This window comes from Sinocyclocheilus grahami, unplaced genomic scaffold, assembly GCF_001515645.1.
Source record: "Sinocyclocheilus grahami isolate Dianchi unplaced genomic scaffold, SAMN03320097.WGS_v1.1 scaffold149.1, whole genome shotgun sequence".
Taxonomy (NCBI): Eukaryota; Metazoa; Chordata; class Actinopteri; order Cypriniformes; family Cyprinidae; genus Sinocyclocheilus; species Sinocyclocheilus grahami.
In genome coordinates this window covers 1607836-1626582 of record NW_015505328.1, presented here as the reverse complement: position 1 = coordinate 1626582, position 18747 = coordinate 1607836, and the positions used below count along the sequence as shown (strand labels likewise).

At 36.7% G+C, this 18747-nt stretch overlaps 1 protein-coding gene across 2 annotated transcripts in view; it reads left to right on the top strand.

The window, feature by feature from the left end:
- sdc2 (syndecan 2) overlaps positions 1-18157 on the top strand; it is a 37978-nt gene extending 19821 nt beyond the window's left edge. Inside the window, exons 2-5 of one of the 2 annotated variants that reach the window (XM_016281272.1) lie at positions 14448-14562; positions 14653-14831; positions 15067-15187; positions 16230-18157. In XM_016281272.1, the coding sequence (XP_016136758.1) occupies positions 14448-14562; positions 14653-14831; positions 15067-15187; positions 16230-16393 (579 nt within the window). In that variant the 3' untranslated portion in view covers positions 16394-18157. The remainder of the gene's footprint in view (positions 1-14447; positions 14563-14652; positions 14832-15066; positions 15188-16229) is intronic. The other variant, XM_016281273.1, reaches the window with a different exon arrangement.
- Positions 18158-18747: the final 590 nt, after the last annotated feature.

Here is an 18747-nt window from a genome sequence, read left to right as displayed (position 1 = left end):
TCTCTCTCTCTCTCTCTCTCTCTCTCTCTCTCTTTCTCTCTCTGCGCGCGCTAATTCAAATATATGATATAATTAATTCAAATAAATGCGATCTTACCGCACCTCTGTGTCTGATTTAAAGCAGGCCGAATGCTAACGAGCCTTAACTGACGAAAATGACCATAATTTGCACGATGGAAGAATGATCATCTTGTCGTATACAACCATTCAAAAACTCAGCAGAATTTATGTGACCGCTGCAACTGATGTTCATAAACTTTCATAACTGGTAAGTGTTTTTTCTTTTGCCTTGTGAAATGGCCGAGCCTTAATGATTCTGTTTCTTTACGTGTATTTGTTTACTGACCGTTGCATGCAATCGTGAAATACAGCATTTTTTAAATTGGCTATTCGTTGTGGAAAAAAAAAAAAGATTTCGGGTTCGGGATGTAAATTTAACTCTGCCGCTCGGGTCGGGTTGGGTCAGACGATCTCGGGTACAAGCCGGGTTCGGGCTTCACTTTAAAGCCCGTGCAGACCTCTAGGCCACATGTGCTTCCCTTCTGCTTCTCCAGGTATTGATGTGTCAAGTGTATGGTATGTGATTCTTTTTTGTTCTGTTGTAAAAACAGTACAACTTGTACTGTAACTTCAGTAAGTTTGGAAAAATGTCAGATGAAGTTCTTTAAATAGCTACTACTATTTTATATGATTCGTATTAAAAAAAAAAAGATTTACTATTGTTCATTCAAAATGTGAAACTGCAAAATGTATTTTTCGAACATCATTTAAACGTGAAGTTTGTACTTTCAAAGCCTCATTGGTCAGCCAACCTGGTAGTCCCTCGCCAAAGTAACCTCATTGGTTGATCCAGTGTTGTTGCTTTTGGGCTGCAAGCAAGAGCAATTTTTTTGATAGCACTTTGAATCAGTTTAGCAATGGAAATTTATGTATATTTGTCTCTGCATATTAAATTGGAATAGGATACACTACTTCAGTTCAATATTGAAAAACTGACACATTTAACCTTTGCCTCATTCCTTTAAAGTATCTATTAGCCTGGGATTTCCAGCTACTTTTGTTTTCTGTCTTAATTTGAAGATCTGGTGTGTCGACTTTGTGTTTCTCTCAGGCATTTGAATGCCTTTCAAACATTGACGGAGCAGAGCAGTGAGGTGCTCTGAGTGTGACTTCACGCCAGCCGGTCCAGCTCTGTTCATTCAGAATAATGCCGTTTAGCTGCTGTTCTCTCTGAGGAGCTTTCAAAATGGAACCTCTACACAGCCGAAGCATCTGTTTCCTAAAACATCCACCTTGATCCTTGCGCAGCATGTTCTCTGGGCTCCTGTGAGAGTACCTGCCAGCACGCTGTACTGAGCTTTCATTTCCTGTCTTGGCAGATTCATGTCTGTGTCAGTGCAAACCTGAGTTGTTAAAACACCTTAAAGAGCGGTTCAGGTTAGAGTGCAGCAAAGATGGAAGCATGCACTTTGTCACATTGAGGTCAAATGCAGGTGTTCTACAAACCCACCTAGAAAAAGCACAGAATTTATATTTAAACAAATGTTTTTGGTAAGATCACATATAACATAGCTACAGGAAATTTGATCGGAAGTTGTTGAGCAATCTGTTCAAAACAAATAATATCTGCTCTGCCCATGCTAATTGCATTATTGGTTATCTGTTTCTTCACATAATCTATTCAAAAAGCCTATTATATTTCTTTTTAGATTTTTGTGGGATTTCTTTATTATAATTGTGGTCAATTTCAGGCCTTTGTAAAGTAAATCACTATGTTTCAGCCTTTTTATGATATTCAATATATGTATCTCAGTAGATTTATATTTGATCTTAAATGACTTTTGTAATCATTGAAACCATTGTTTCAACCAAAGAGCCATTGTTCCATGGTTCAATTATATTTTTATAAATTAATATAGTAACACGTAAGTAATATAAGTAGGCCTGTCGCAATAATCAATATATCGACTTATCGCGCAATATATGTACATGACTTCAATAATTTTTGGTGACGCAATATATCGCCCATTATATTTACTTAAACATTAATGTCACTGTGTTTTGTACATTCCACTTGCGCCTGTGTCTTTTGCAGCTTTTCGTACATAACGCAGTGTAGTCATGAGGTGCTCATTCAAATGTAAAAAATGCTTCTACAAACAACGTTTCATCTGCAGATATGGTCTTGTTTAGGGATCTGTGCCTTTGTGCATACGGACATCTGACTGCTAAGTAGTGATTGTGTTTTTCAGCAATAGTGTGCACCCTTCATTTACAGAGAAAAGAAGGTCAGGGAAAAATCTGTAGATGGAAAAATCTCAATACAAGTTCTTTGTGCATTTTTCTTTTTTTCTACTTATTACTTTGCACTTTTTGTTAGAAAATGTTGATTTACTATTGATTCAGGTTTTTTAAGGTATCTAATATTTTGATACTTAATTTCCATGATCTAAATATTCTTAAAAATTTAAAGTTTGTTGTCATTTGGAAGTGTGTAGGTCTTCTTGCATTATTATGCTGTTATATTATGATTATATATTCAGTGGCATAAAATGGTCTTTAAAATGACAATAATATTGCTTATCGCAATTATTTCTGGGGCAATATATCGCACAACAAAAAGTTGTTATTATGACAGGCCTAAATATAAGAATCATTTGTATAACTTTGATTACATGACGTAATATTTACAAGCATATTTTTATTAAAATGTATATATTTATGAATTATTTATAAGTGATTGTATAAATTCAGCATTGTTTTAAACTGTTTACCTGAACAGTCACTTTTAAAGAACCAGTTTTCATAACTTACTCTAATGGTTTAAATAAGAAACGCAATTAAAACTTATTTTTCAAGCACTTAAAAAGCACATTGAAATCACTTATTACAATATTTGTACACATTTAAATCAGCACAAATGTCACAAGTGCCCTTATCAATTATGAAAGAAATGACTGCCATTGTGTTCATATTTATTTCACGCTATCAAATAGCATTGTGGTCTTGAATACATTTGTAGTTTCTCTAAACTTTTCATATGGCCTTAAAGTAACAGTAAAGTCATATACACCTACGATGCATTGAGGGTGAATAATTCATGGGCTAATTTTCATTTTTGGGTGAACTAACCCTTTAAGGAGTTGATGCCTTCATTGTTTTTATCTCTTAAGAAAAAAATATTTGAAGCTCCTAATGAGACTGCTGATTTACATCTTGTGTGTGAGCTTTGTGAACATATCAGTGTGTATTTTATGTTCCTGAATCAATGATAACATGTGCAAAGTTCTCTCTGTAGGATCAACTAGTGCTGTTCATTAAGACCGTCTTACTGAACGGCATGTCTTCATTAGTATTGCTTTTTATTTTAGCCTATTTGATTTTTTTATTATGTAAAACAAAAAAAGTCTTAGCCAAATACAGATTTCTTGTTCAGCAAATATAAAATAAGCAACATGAAAATGTTTAATTATATTGTCTAATTATATGCTGGAAAGCCCTTTTTAATGCTTATTTTTAATACAGTCAATTTCTTTATTTATTTTTTGCACATTAAACCTTAAAATGATGATTCAAATTAAGGCTGTTTTGAAGTTGTGTTGAGGTTTTCCCCTGGAGGCATAAGGTGATTTAAAAATGTTTTATCCATCAGTCACTGATACTTGATTTGTATTCATCCCTCATAGTGAGAAGAAATGCAGATGCAGGAGAGGTGTTTTATAAAATCCAATGTGAAATCAAATCCCTGCAAGTTTGACACACATGTCCCATTTTTTCTTTAACCGGAGGGGACAGAACTGCCGCGCAGCTACAAATCCATAACTTTATCTGCTTTAACTGTAACTGCTAATCTTTATTCAAAACATGACTGGGAGGGCGAAGCCTATTTCCCAGCATATAGCATTTCACGGCTCACAAAAAATTCTTGGGTTTCTAGTGAGTATCAAAAGCAGTTTAACTGGGTCAAGGAATCACCGGGCAGGCGCCATCCACTGTGGAGTTCAGAAGAAGCCTTGGAGATGAGAGCAAAACCATGATTGCGATCTTAGATTAGAAAATCCTTTAAAATACAGTTTAAGAGTTAATTGTTGTTAATTATTATTATTATTACACTATTTTCTTGACACAGAATGCAAAAGCTTTAAAAGCTTTAAATGCAAAAGCTTTCATGCAGCAATCATGCAGTCTTTAATGTGAAGCGGTAGCAGAATGCTGTCAAATATTGTCAGAATGCTTTTACATATTTGCCCCGCCACAGGTTTGGGATCGGGTATTTACGGCCCTGGTAAGTTTCAGCTGTAACTGGCTGTCCAGTCCTTTATGAGGTGGAAGGCCAGGTTACAGCAGAGAAGGTGGCCAAGAAGCCATATATAAGCTTGCACATGAAAGCTTTAGCTATGACCTGCCTAAAATTACTGCTATTTATATGAGTATATTTGATGCATAACATTGGTTTGATCTTTTTGGTGCACTTTAAAGTACTTTTTCATAGAAAGTCCTATTAGACCTTTACGTTTTGCATAAGGTCTGGTGGAGTGCTTCCTTTGTTGTTGCAAAAGTTGTTGCCCCTGCAGCTGTAGCAAGGAGACCCTTCGTATCCTTACATGGGGCACTAGCCCAGGAATGTGGCGCCGGCCTGCGTATGTCAGACAGCCGTTTGTTTTGGAATCTGAGAGCGTATTAATCTGTCCTGGGACAGTGCACTTGCTTTCCTGCCCAACATGCTTTCCCGAGCACTTTTGACTATGAGAGTGCGAGTTGCGGACGAACGACTGCCAGTGTAGACCAGCAGAGAACTTCAGTTCCCTTGTTTACATTTACCTCTCTGGATCCCAGATTCATTAGTGATAAATGGGCACTTTTTCAGCTTTCTCAGCGGCAGCTGTCTCCGTTTTCTATTCGTTTTTTAAAAAAATGCATGAAGACAGGCCTTGAAATATTGCATGAAGGACTATTAACTTCACCGTAGAGGCTTTCTTTGTGTGAAATTAAGAGCCTGGAATGAATCCGTGGAGCGGTTCTGTGTGAGCTTTTTTTTTTGATTAATACAGTCACCTCTGGTGCACAGAGCTGTGAAGGCTTATATGTTGGAGGTCTATGGTTGATTCTTCATTGTGTGCTGTTAGACTGAGGATTAGAGTTCAATGAGCACTTCCCTAAAACTTCTAGACATTTATGTAGCTCCTATCCCTTGATCAGTCAAAGTCAGCTTCAAAGCATTTCTTAAACCTCCCCGTGGAGAAAAAGGAAAGGCATCATGCGTCTCGCAGGACCGATGAGGAGATTCTGATTTGTAGATCAGTCTCCTTGTGGCCCGTGAATGATGTCACCTCACAAATGTTCCTCCTGGACGTGTTCCAGGCCCGCTTGACTTTGATTGGTGTCCATTTCCTGGAGAAGCTCCCCTATGCTCGTTTTCCTGTTAATTAGTTCCTGATTATGAACCTTAGGAAGGCAATGAAACCTCAGGCCTAGAAGGACAGAGAGATAATACCCCTTCTACTTTTATGTTCTTCTTCCACAGCGCAGCATTTCCTGAGTAAATCGCTGCTTGAAAAGTAACTTCCAGGTCTGTCTTTGTGTTGACACAGCTTAAGATATCTCTAATGTGTGGCTGATGTGTTGCTGGTGACTTTGAAGATACAACAGTGGACCATTGTTGCCAAATCTTTTACATTCAGTACGTTTGATGGTTGACTCTCTCCATTAGGGATTAGCACAAGTAATTGGAAGTGACCGCACTGATCATGAAAACACAAAATTGTGTTAAATTTTATAAAGCATTTTTTATTCAGCCTAATAATTGGTCAATGATTGGTGACTTTTTGGATGGTACATTGTGGTTTGTTTAGTTTGCATTGGAACAGCAGTTGAATTGGGGAACTGTACACTGTGTACTTCTCTGCTAGACACATACAATATGCCCTTTGAGTTAATAGAACAGAAACACTGTGGCCTGTTTGTTGTTACACTGCCAAAAAATAGTGTGTCTTGTTTTTTCCAAAAAATACATTCTCTGAAAACAAGTTAGATTTGAATTGAACTGATACAATTTATAAAGTACTTTTTTTTTTTTTTTTTTTTTTTTATTTGATAAAAATTGAAAATAAAAAATCAATACATATTTTTTCGGATAAAATGTTAAATGTTATTTATGTTTATTTTAGTTTTATTAAAATGCATAATGAAGTAAATTCTCACTTGTTTTCTGAAAATAAACAATTACTACATTGTATTTTTGCTTACTACATTGGCAAATAATTTTTTTTTTGTTTAAAGAATAATTGTTACTAAATTGCTACCATTCAGAAATGTATGGTCAGTATGATATTTATTTATTTATCTTTAAAGAAATTAATACTTTTATTCAGTACTATTGTTAATAAAGGACAACATATTTCAAATATGTAAACAGTGTCCACAAAAATATTAAGCAGTACAACTGTTTTCAATATTGATAATAATAACAATTGTTTCTTGAGCAGCAAATGAGCATATTACAATTATTTCTGAAGGATAATGTGACGCTGAAGACTGAAGTAATGACATCACAGGAATAAATTATATTTCAAAACATTTTAAGTAAACCTTTATTTTAAATTGTTAATATTTCACAATATTGCAGTTATTTTCTGTGTTTGTAATCAAATAAGTGCAGCCTTGGTGAGCAAAAGCAACTTTCAGAAACATTAAAAAAATCTTACAGAACCCAAATGTTTGATAGGTAGTGTGTTTAAAACAAAATAATTAAACGGTACCATAAGTGAAACTTTACTAACACAGAAAGTGTTGGCTGATTTATCTCCCAAGTGTTCAAGCGGTCAAAATAAACATCTCTAATCTCCATTACAGACATTGCTTGTTTACTTGTACTCTCTTTGGGCTGTGACATGAGACCCGTTACCAACCAGTCGTGATTAATCCTCAAACTTCCTTATAAACGCACCCTGACTGCTGGACCGGGGTGCTGCACTAGACTTCAGTATTGATTGTGGTATAGATCTGTACCTCGCTGTTTAAAAAAAAAAAAAAAGATAAACTAACAGGCTCCATCACATTTGAGGGTTTAAAAGTAACAAAGTAGAGTCCAAAATATTGTTTTAGCATAAGGTATCAGTGTAAGCCAGAGTATCTGCCTGCGTAGTATCTGAATGCATGCACACACAACCCTGACACTCCTTTTGAGATGTATGCATCATCCTCAGTTCTTAAGAATAGCTAATTCTGCTAACATGCAGTGGGGGACAGCCGGACCAAATAAAGCTCTGTCCTTCTCTCCATTTCCCCTGCCTGGGTTAACAATGACATGGCTTAAAGCATATGTCAGACAGTGGGAACTTTCTTGCCTTTCAGAGGTTGCTAGGCATAGATGTGCAGTTTGACAGGCTTTTAGCGATGTAACCTGAAGGCAGCAGATTGTCCTTAGCAGCAGTAATCTCTCGCTCCTCTACGTCCCTATCCCCTCCCTCCATCACTCTTTTTTTTTGTTTGTTTATCATCATTGTCCTCTCGCTCGTCCCTCCCTGGTTTCTCTGTCTCCGTCTTTCACACCCAGCCTCACTATGGAAACAGAGCAGCCTCCTGCTTGTTGCCTGTTCATTAGAGACTGACAAAAGTAAATGCTGTGACTGTTTCATAACAGGGGCCACAAACTGCTGGCCCCTTCGTTACTGCTGATTCCCTGCCTGACTAGGCCACTCTCCAGTGCTTGTTTACTGCTCCTCAGTCACTGTCCTCGCTAATGAACTTATTTGCACTTGGTACATGACAATATTTCCCCAGTAGGACGAAGTCACCAACGAGAAATGTGTGTCAGGTAGGGATGTGCAAAAATACATATTAGGGACAAGCGGCTAGTCGACTAATGAGTCTTAAGGACGTCCCGTGTAATCAGGCCAGTTCATATGGCCCCAATCATTCTTGTATTCTGTCTTTTCTTAACACGTAGCAATCATGGTAGGATGCTCAAAACAACAAAATGTATGTATTTTAAATTTGTGTGGGTGTATGTATGTATATGTATATATGAATTCTATGTTTATATAGAACATGGATGGAATAGCAGAATCCATACATTCATATCATATACAAACAGAAACTTTAAGGTCTTCACAGCAACACATTAAAATAAAAGTTTGGTTTACTTGAAGTAACTGTGACAGAAATATATTACTTAATGTAATGATAGTGCTACCACTAATAATACAAGTATTAAAACATTATTTTTAAGGAAATATTTTCCAGACAAATTTATTATTTTTTTTTTTTGAATTTATTTACCAGAAAAATGTACATACACAAAAAAGTTGATGAAATCAATTATGTAGAGATGTTTTTGATTCATTACAATTGAATGAAACCATTAAAATGGAATCCAGAAAATTAACGGAAAAAAAATTTCATAGGGCCATAAAAATTTCATTTTTGTTAAACTTTTAATAAATTGCTGTTAAATTTTGTAAGTTTCATGATTTCAATTAAATAGACATGCTTTTTGACTGATAAAATTTAATTTAACCATTAAAACAGAGTCTAGAAAAATTTAAATGGTAAAAAATGGAATCCAGAAACAAATAAATATATAATAATAATAATTATTATTATATACTAGTATATATACATAGTAAAACAATATGTATATGTACTAGTATATATACTGTATGTTAATATGTATATTTTATTTACTTTATGTATTTATATACATACACAGATATTGAAATATATATGTATTTTAAATAATAATATTTAAACAATATATAAAATATCTTGCACAAATTTTCAAGACAAAAATAATGAAAAAATAAATGTGTTGCTGCTGTTTTTGTAATGTTTTGTTTTATGGTTTCATAAGGTGTTGTGGCTGGTAACTAGAGTGGCCTGGTTTGTTTCTAGGTGGTTGTTTACTCATCTATGTCAAAAGTGTCCACCTCCAAGTTTCTGATATTGTTTTCTCTAAATATGGCTTGGGTCACTTCTTCTGTGTAAGTAAATGCAACTTTTTTTTGCCATGGTCCACCATTAGTCGAATCGCTTGCAAAAATTAAAAGCAAACTTCTCATCAAACCACATGATTTTAGGTATCATTCATGTGCTTGGAAATAATGGTGTGGGATGAGTTTTGTGCCAAAGTTTAATAGCCCCAACTTGAAGTGCTTGTCTAAGCAATCATCACTAATTGTTAGCTGCACATTTACATTTTCCATGCTGACCACAGAATGTAAATACACAACTCAAGCACAAAAGAATCTTATCGATCTGGTGCAATTTTTTATTTTATTTTTTCAAACTAAACACTAATCGTTCAAGAGCACTCAAGTAAAATGCATTCCTTCAAAAGATTTTGAAAGCATCTTAAGAGCTCTGTGGGCTGTTTATTGTCCGTAGCCAGACATAAAGACACATTAGACACCTCGTTGCAGAACTTTGACTAGAATCCCATTGACAAAAATAATTGACTCAAGATATCGAGCACTGCTGATGCGCCTGTGTGTGTGGCCCAGATAATTGTGCTCTTTGTACTTTGCATTTCAATCATTGGAGAAAGAATTTGACCAAATCAACAGCAGTGTCGTGTGGGCCGGCCAAATGAATTGTCTACCAAGAGAATAGCAATGCTGGGTTAGAAAGGTTGAGATAAAGTTGCTTTGAACAAATTCATCCTTTGATCAGGACTGGCTTGAATGCTTTTCTGTGGGAAGTCACTGCTGCTTTTGAATGAGCTGGTTATTGCTCTGTTTTATCATTGTGTCCATTCACAATCCTCTGTACAGCTCTGCCTCTTTGTGAGAGATGGCCTAGGCTTTTTTTTTTTAAATTTTTTTTTATTAAAGAAGATACTAGGTCTTACAAGTTTTATATACATTCATTAACAACAAATTTCCCCCAAAAAGTTTTCGGTAGGAAAACAGTTTTCTCAGTCTGTCTTTGTCTTTTTCTTCTGTGAAAAAAAAAATTCAATATACACGTTATTTCTCTCTGGCTGAGAAGAGGGAGAGCTCTTAAAACAAAGATACCAATATGTGTGCCACAGACTCTGTGCCTTATTCCCGGGCCCTGTAGTGTGATTTATGGTGACCACATTATGGGCCCTTTTCTAGGCTGCATCAGTATGGAGAGACGGTCACAGGCGGGGTTGGACTGATGCTCAATGCTGGTTGCCATGGGGCTGGTAAGCCACTCCACAAAGACCAAATAACACAAAGGAACATGATTAGCACTACCACAAAAACCTCTACAGATAGTTAACACACATTCATTTGGATTATATCATCAAGTGTATCCCAATCTATGCCACTCTGGAACAGTGTGATTCAAACTTGGCACAGATATTTAAATATAGTATTATGTTGTTGTTATTATTATTATCATTATTATTATAAGGGGTGTAACGATACACGTATTCTTATTGAACCGTTCGGTATGAGGCTTTCGGTTCGGTGCGTTACATTACAAACCAAACTATTTGTTGGACTAATCTGATTACATTTGGAAAATAAAAGAGCTTAAAGTGTGTAAAATATAATGTAAAATATAATGTTCTTAGTGCCACTGTGCTCAACAAGGCAGCCCAAATGACGTAACAGGCAACGCGCTGTCTACCCCGTGTAGTAGCGGATGGGCATGCGATTACCTCCCCTTGCTGGTTTGCGTCAAAAGACAATGATCTTGTATTGACGAAAAACATCAATTATTTGTAATATTAAGAGGATTTGGCATTTCCAATTAATGTAGCCTATGCCTGTTACATTATTATTTTTATTAGGCCTATTATTATACTGAAGTTGCTTTTATTATTAAATTAATTTGCCCTACAATAATTACCGCATAACTGACGCGCTGCGAGGATAACAAAAGATTAGGCTATTTACTCCACAAATAAAATTTTTTTAAAAAAAGGTCTTTTAAAACAGGTCTATTTAGGATACAGTGAATTATAGGCCTATAATTCAAATATTAACACTGCAGTCATCAATAAAAATCAATGATATAAAAAGCTTTATTTCAAGCACTGACTTTCAAAAACAGCCTGTTTAACACGAAATAAGTATCTCCTCTTTTTTTTCACTATGTACGGGCCACAAGAGAAACATTAAGGGAATAAATTAAAACAGTTAGCTATATAGCCTACCGTTATCAGCATATGTTGAAGTAGATTCGTCTCTCGTCGTCTCTGAGAGAATATGCGTCAGAATGCGTCACATGCCGAATACTCCTTCATTACTCCGTCATTCCATCATTCCGAAATATTTCCAACATTGCGAAGTAAGAATAAGTTTTATTTTATTTTGTGAAAGTGACCCATACTCTGAATTAGTGCTCTGCATTTATCCCATCCAAAGTGCACACACACACAGCAGTGAACACACACACACACACCAGTGAACACACACCCGGAGCAGTGGGCAGCCATTTTTTTTTGCTGCGGTGCCCGGGGGGCATTTGGGGGTTAGGTGCCTTGCTCAAGGGCACCTCAGTCGTGGTATTGAAGGTGAAAGAGAACCCTGTACACATGCTGTACATCCCCCCCCCCCCCCTACAATCCCTGCCGGTACGAGACTCGAACCTGCAACCTTTGGGTTACGAGTCCGACTCTTTAACCATTAGGCCACGACAGGCCAGCTCGCTTTTATGATCACAGTTATTATTTATGTGTCTCTTAAGTTTTATAAATATTATTTTTAAAAGTATTCTTATGGTGGGTAGAAAAACGATCACCTTAAAGTAATTTTCAGGTAATATATTTTTATTTTATTAATTTTTTTTCACAATTATTTTTATAGTTTTATGTTTCTCCCCAGGTTTATAAATCTAATAATACTCTTATGGAGGGTAGAAAAATTGGCAACGTAATAAAGCAACTAATTTTCAGGTATTTTTCATTTCATTTGACATTTTATTTTATTTTTTAATAATATTATTAATTTAATTTAATATTATTACAAACCTGATTCCAAAAAAGTTGGGACAAGGCCATGTTTACCACTGTGTGGCATCCCCTCTTCTTTTTATAACAGTCTGCAAACGTTTGGGGACTGAGGAGACAAGTTGCTCAAGTTTAGGAATAGGAATGTTGTCCCATTCTTGTCTAATACAGGCTTCTAGTTGGTCAACTGTCTTAGGTCTTTGTCGCATCTTCCTCTTTATGATGCGCCAAACGTTTTCTATGGGTGAAAGATCTGGAATGCAGGCTGGCCATTTCAGTACCCGGATCCTTCTTCTACGCAGCCATGATGTTGTAATTGATGCAGTATGTGGTCTGGCATTGTCATGTTGGAAAATGCAAGGTCTTCCCTGAAAGAGCCGACGTCTGGATGGGAGCATATGCTGTTCTAGAACTTGGATATACCTTTCAGCATTGATGGTGCCTTTCCAGATGTGTAAGCTGCCCATGCCACACGCACTCATGCAACCCCATACCATCAGAGATGCAGGCTTCTGAACTGAGCGCTGATAACAACTTGGGTTGTCCTTGTCCTCTTTAGTCCGGAGGACATGTCGTCCCAGTTTTCCAAAAAGAACTTCAAGTTTTGATTCGTCTGACCACAGAACAGTTTTCCACTTTGCCACATTCCATTTTAAATGAGCCTTGGCCCAGAGAAAACGCCTGCGCTTCTGGATCATGTTTAGATATGGCTTCTTTTTTGACCTATAGAGTTTTAGCCGGCAACGGCGAATGGCACGGTGGATTGTGTTCACCGACAATGTTTTCTGAAAGTATTCCTGAGCCCATGTTGTGATTTCCATTACAGTAGCATTCCTGTATGTGATGCAGTGCCGTCTAAGGGCCCGAAGATCACGGGCATCCAGTATGGTTTTCCGGCCTTGACCCTTACGCACAGAGATTGTTCCAGATTCTCTGAATCTTTGGATGATATTATGCACTGTAGATGATGATAACTTCAGACTCTTTGCAATTTTTTTCTGAGAAACTCGTTTTTGATATTGCTCCACTATTTTTCGCCGCAGCATTGGGGGAATTGGTGATCCTCTGCCCATCTTGACTTCTGAGAGACACTGCCACTCTGAGAGGCTCTTTTTATACCCAATCATGTTGCCAATTGACCTAATAAGTTGCAAATTGGTCATCCAGCTGTTCCTTATATGTACATTTAACTTTTCCGGCCTCTTATTGCTACTTGTCCCAACTTTTTTGGAATGTGTAGCTCTCATGAAATCCAAAATTATCCAATATTTGGCATGACATTTCAAAATGTCTCACTTTCAACATTTGATATGTTATCTATATTCTATTGTGAATAAAATATAAGTTTATGAGATTTGTAAATTATTCCTTTTTTACTCACAATTTGTACAGTGTCCCAACTTTTTTGGAATTGGGTTTGTAAATTATTTTCATAGTTTAATGTTTAGGAGATCATGATCCGCACTCACGAGAACGGTCTTCTTTTTTGTAAAAAAGAAGACTCTTCTCGTGAGTGTGGATCATGATCTCCTATACTAAGTAACTTAACAGATTGACGCACCAAAATAAAAAGATCAAGTGACGGAAGAGCCGGCGTCATAGTTTAATGTTTCACTTCAGGTTTAGGGGGGTTTGTGCACTTTGTGGCATCAAAAATTCTACCATGATCTGGCATACTTTGGACTGTATCTCTCTCTCCATAACTGTGAAACAGACACCTGAATATGCTCTTTAAAATGCATAAACTGTGCTTCATTACACCGCGTATCTAGAAATATAGCCAAATACAGAATTCTACTCCATCCTTTGCTCATCATTTGATGAATATCTGCTGCCATGATTGCTAGAATATGCACACAAATGCCACTCTTAATAAAATCCTGTTCAATAGTGCAGCGTTAATTGCACTAGGCAAATGAGTGAGTTTTGTGAATGGTGAACAATGTATAATAAACCTAATTGGCATAGAAAGTGGGAGTGTTTGTATTGAAAAGAATGACCATTACATAATTTAAATAAATGCTGTGCCATTTTATCATGTTTGCAAAAAACTATTTAGTAAATTTGCTCCTTTGTAGGTGATGCAGCTGGGCTCCTGAGAATGAACCTGCTGTTGGAAAGTTTCTGCAGTGCTTTAAAATGTCATAATGTGGCTCTACAGAAATGGCTGAGTCTGCAGTTCATTCTGAATGCTCGGTTGTGGAGCAAATTTTACTTGTAGCTGCTGGGCTTGTGTCTGCACCGAGTCTTTGATGAGAAGGTTAGGCTGTGTATAATACGTGTTAAGGCAGAAGATATTGGATTTCAGCAGTAAGCAGGGGAGACAGGGAATACTCATTCATCGTGTGGCAAGATGGGCAGTTTACTAGATTCAAACACATTACTGAAAAAAATTTATTTCATAGCCTCTGGTCCTTTGAGTCGAGGGGTTTGAGCAATAAGACACAGACAATGAAAGCTGAAAACACTCCTTTCTGTCTTAATCTCCATTTTTATGACTTATTTTTTACTTTTACCTCTGCAGATAGCAGTCTCTGCGGCCAAATCCACCTCCTCGACCGATGACTTATACCTAGAGGAGGCCGGGTCAGGAGGCTACCCTGAAGATGACGACGACTTCACTTCTGGATCAGGATCAGGTAAGAAGTGCCTCATCGATTCAAGGTGCACAGTCTGATCCCTTCATGTTGGATATTGCAGTTGAAGCACAGATTGTGTTTGCCTTTCAGGAACTGGAGAAGTTATTGAGGAAGCTGTCACAGTAAAAACATTGCTCATCATGCCAAAAGCAGAGCCCACACAGGACTCCACCAAAGACTTCACACCGAAAGCGGAGACATCTACGTCACGCGATGCCCCCGAAGACACAAAGAAACGAGTCAGGATAGAGGTGGGTACCAGCTGTAAGGTGCTATTATCACCCATCTCAGGGGATCTGATCACAAGTGGTAGTAATAGGGGCGAAGAAGGTCCTATGTATCTGAAACCAAAACCAGGTGTAAATGGGGTCTATTGGTCACAAGTGGATCTATTAGTGGAAATGATATTAATGTACATACAGCCAGCAAAGAGCCCACTGCTGTCATAAAATCATCCATTACTCCAAAGTGAGTGTAACGCATCCTCTTCTTCACTCTCTTTAGGACCCAGTTCCAACCACAGAAGACTCACGTAGAAACCCAGTCACAAGCACCACCAGCCTCCCTCGATCACCCCTGGAAGTCCAGTCGGAAAATCTCTTCCAGAGGACAGAGGTTTTGGCAGGTCTGTAAATTATAATTTATAAATAGATACTATCAAGACACTTTTGAGTATTTTTAGGAAATGCCATAATTAGTTTGATCAGAAATACAGTAAAATATTGTAAACAATATTACAGTTTACATAACAATATATTTATAAATGTAATTAAAAAAATAATAAAGATAATTTATTTTGTGAGGTGACAGAGATGAATTTTCAGAAGCCATTTGTCCAGTCTTCAGTGTCACATGATCCTTCAGAAATCATTCTAATATGTTGTTTTTTATGCTCAAAAACATTTCTTATTATTATCAATGTAGAAATCAGTTGTGTTGCTTAATATATTTGCAGAAACCACAATATATTCTTTGATTAACTGAATGTTCAACATTATTTTTTTAGTAAAATGTTTTTTGTAACAATGTAAAAGTGTCACCAACGTTTTGAATGGTAGTGTACATAAATGTTTTTTATAATAATTTTGCTACTAAATTAGAAATTCTTGCTTACAATTAATTCCTGTTTATAATTCATGGTGCTGTGGTGTGCACTTTCATAAACTTGAATTGCAGCCCTCACTGGGAGTTTCAAAAGTTTACTACACATTTCAACTAGAGCGCCCACTTTATCTTTTGTCTTAGGAGAGATGCACAAAACATAAAGGGCATGTTACCATACAAGTCAGTCAAAATAACAGATCAATTTCTCAATGTTCAAAGGTCAAATTCTTAAGTTAAGCACACTCAGCTTTAATATCCTGTCGAATAAAGACAGAATCACAATGAGAAGAAATAATGTCTTCCTGTCTTCCTCCACACTTCCTCTCGCTCAATCTCTTGACCCTCCAGCAGTGTTGAGGGGTTTCTTATTTAATTATTTGATTACTGGACATAATCGGAGTCTGCTTTGTATGAGCCATAGACTCCCAGATGGCACTTTAGTCACGCAGTCAGACAGGAATGAGATTTCACATATACCGTGAGAAAGCAGCAACTCAGCTATGTCTGCTTATCTTAATTGAAACAAACTGACTCATTAGGCCTCCTTAAATCCTCTGTTCCAGCTGTCATTGCGGGTGGAGTTATCGGCTTCCTCTTTGCCATCTTCCTCATCCTCCTTTTGGTGTACCGCATGAGAAAGAAGGACGAAGGCAGCTATGACCTCGGGGAGAGGAAGCCGTCTGGAGCGGCCTATCAGAAAGCTCCCACCAAGGAGTTTTATGCATAGACTCACTCATGTACAACCGAGCTTCACCAACCAGAGTGATGGTCTAATATCAGTGACTACGAAAAAAAATAAATAAATCATATGACATGACTGAGGAAATAAATAAATAACATAAAGGAAAGCTTTTGCATAGAGTATTGTAATTAAGACCTTTTCTTTCCTCTTTTTTTATGAAAAAAGCAAGCATTGCTTATTTTATTGCAAATCTCTCTGTATTTAAACATTATTTTCGGTGTATTTGAAAAGGCTTGAAAGAAAAAAGAAACACAATCTGTAAAGGTGAGGCTATCTGCATCTGTCTTCTGTCAAAGGAGCTGTTTTTAGTCGCTGACTACTTTTTAACTGTAGCAGTATGTGTTTGTAAAGAACATTTTAAAGTGGAATAATTGAATATAATTGTTCTGTATCAGTCCTGACTTCATTTCTCATCTTTTTTTTGTCCTAGCATGTCTGATGTTGATCATAAGTGTTTCATTAATTTATCATTTTCTCGGATGTTGAAAAATGCCTTTCTGTAGTTTTCAGAAATCTGTCTAATAACTCTTAACGAGTCAAGGTAAATGTTTCCCTCCAGGTTGCAATGTTCATTTTATTATTTCACAACATTTAAAAAATTTTTTGGTGCTTAGAACTGAAAATACGTCAAAAGACCCATGTCTTGCAAAATTATTTGAGTTACATCTGCGCTTGAGTGTTTGCAGGTTAAGAAAAACAACCAGTGCCATTTTTCATCCGTTCTCGTCTTGGCGACTCTAAAGCTTCTCACATGGTTGAGGCTGATTTATGGAACTGATGAGCCTAGACCCTCTGTGATGAGAGCTTGAGGTAGCTCATACTGGGGATCTGACACGGCCTGCCTACCTCCAGACATGCATTTCCTTTGATCAGAGCGCCGTTCTGATGTTTCAGTGATGAAAAGCTCGCATTTATTCTCACGTCACACTGCAGTGATCAGTTTTATTAGTTCATGAAGAGAGTAGACCTGTTTTTTTTTACTGTTACAGGCTTTGCTTTCCTACTGGGCCCAAACAAACTAGCAACTTGGAATCACTTTCATTGAAATCATAAATTTTTAAACAGTTTCCACTAGTTTGGGATTGTTTGAGTGCTGTAAATGTATCTCTCCAGTGCTCATCAAAAACCATTATGGAGGCCAGTAATGCCCCATATAGATCAGTATGATAAAACTCATGCTCTCTAGATCCATATAAAGGTTGTGAAGTTGCCTTGAGAAGCTTGACTCCTTGTGTATCTTTCCTTCCTTGCCCTGTTTATGTACCAAACTGTGACCAACACCCCAACGTGACTGTACTGACCCTTACCTAATCTAAGCTGGAGCTGAACGAAGCAAGGTACTGAGAAAACATAGGCAAACCCAAAGACTCATTTGATTTTCACATTGCTGGGTATTCCTTTGGCCACATTTGAGTTTTCATTGGTAGCTGTTAGTTTTGTTTTTGTTTTTGAGTAGACATCTGACCTTTGCATCCAATTACTTATTCATGTATGGGAAAAATCTATATAGAATTATATATAAATGTATATTCACAAATGTTTTAAACCTTGCCTTAAAAGTGCCTACCATTTGGAAACGTGCAAATGTCTGTCGTTTAGACGCGATGTGTACACCAGAATGGCTAGAGTGATCGGTATTGTGTTAGCACAGCAGACTGAAATGGTAACTTTTTTTTAGTTGTACAAAAAGAAGACAGTATTGTATCTAAAAGTTAAAACAACACTACTGAATAAACATTGTGGCCTAAATATTCTGGTCGTCTTTTCTTTCTTTTTTATCCGTTTATACAGCCGTCCATCCATCCATCGTTTGTTCGTTCGTTCAATCTATCACTTTCTACCTATCGTTCATTTGATCTATCGTTCGTTCTACCTGTCATTCGTTTGTTCTATTTATCTATCATTCTATCTTGCATTCTATCTATTTTCTATCTTGTTCGGTCTTCATATCTTCTGTGCATTCTATTGTTAGTTTGTTCTATCTATAGTAGGTTCTATCGTTTGTTCATTCGTTCTATCTTTTGTTGTCTATCATTCTATCTGTCTGTTGTTCTATCTGACTGTCATTCTGTTCTTTTTGTTTGTTGTTCTGTCTCTGTTGTACTATCTATCTATCAATTGTTGTATTTATCTATCGTTTTGTCTGTTCTATCTGTCTGTCGTTCTATCTATTCTCTGTCATTTGTTCTGTTCATCTGATGTTCTGTCAATCTTTCATTTTGTTTGTCTCTATATTTCTGTAATTCTATCGCTCTATTATTCTATCTATCAATCATTCTATCCATTTTATCTGTCTGTCTGTCCATCATTTGATCTAATTAACCCAGTGTGTTGAAAGC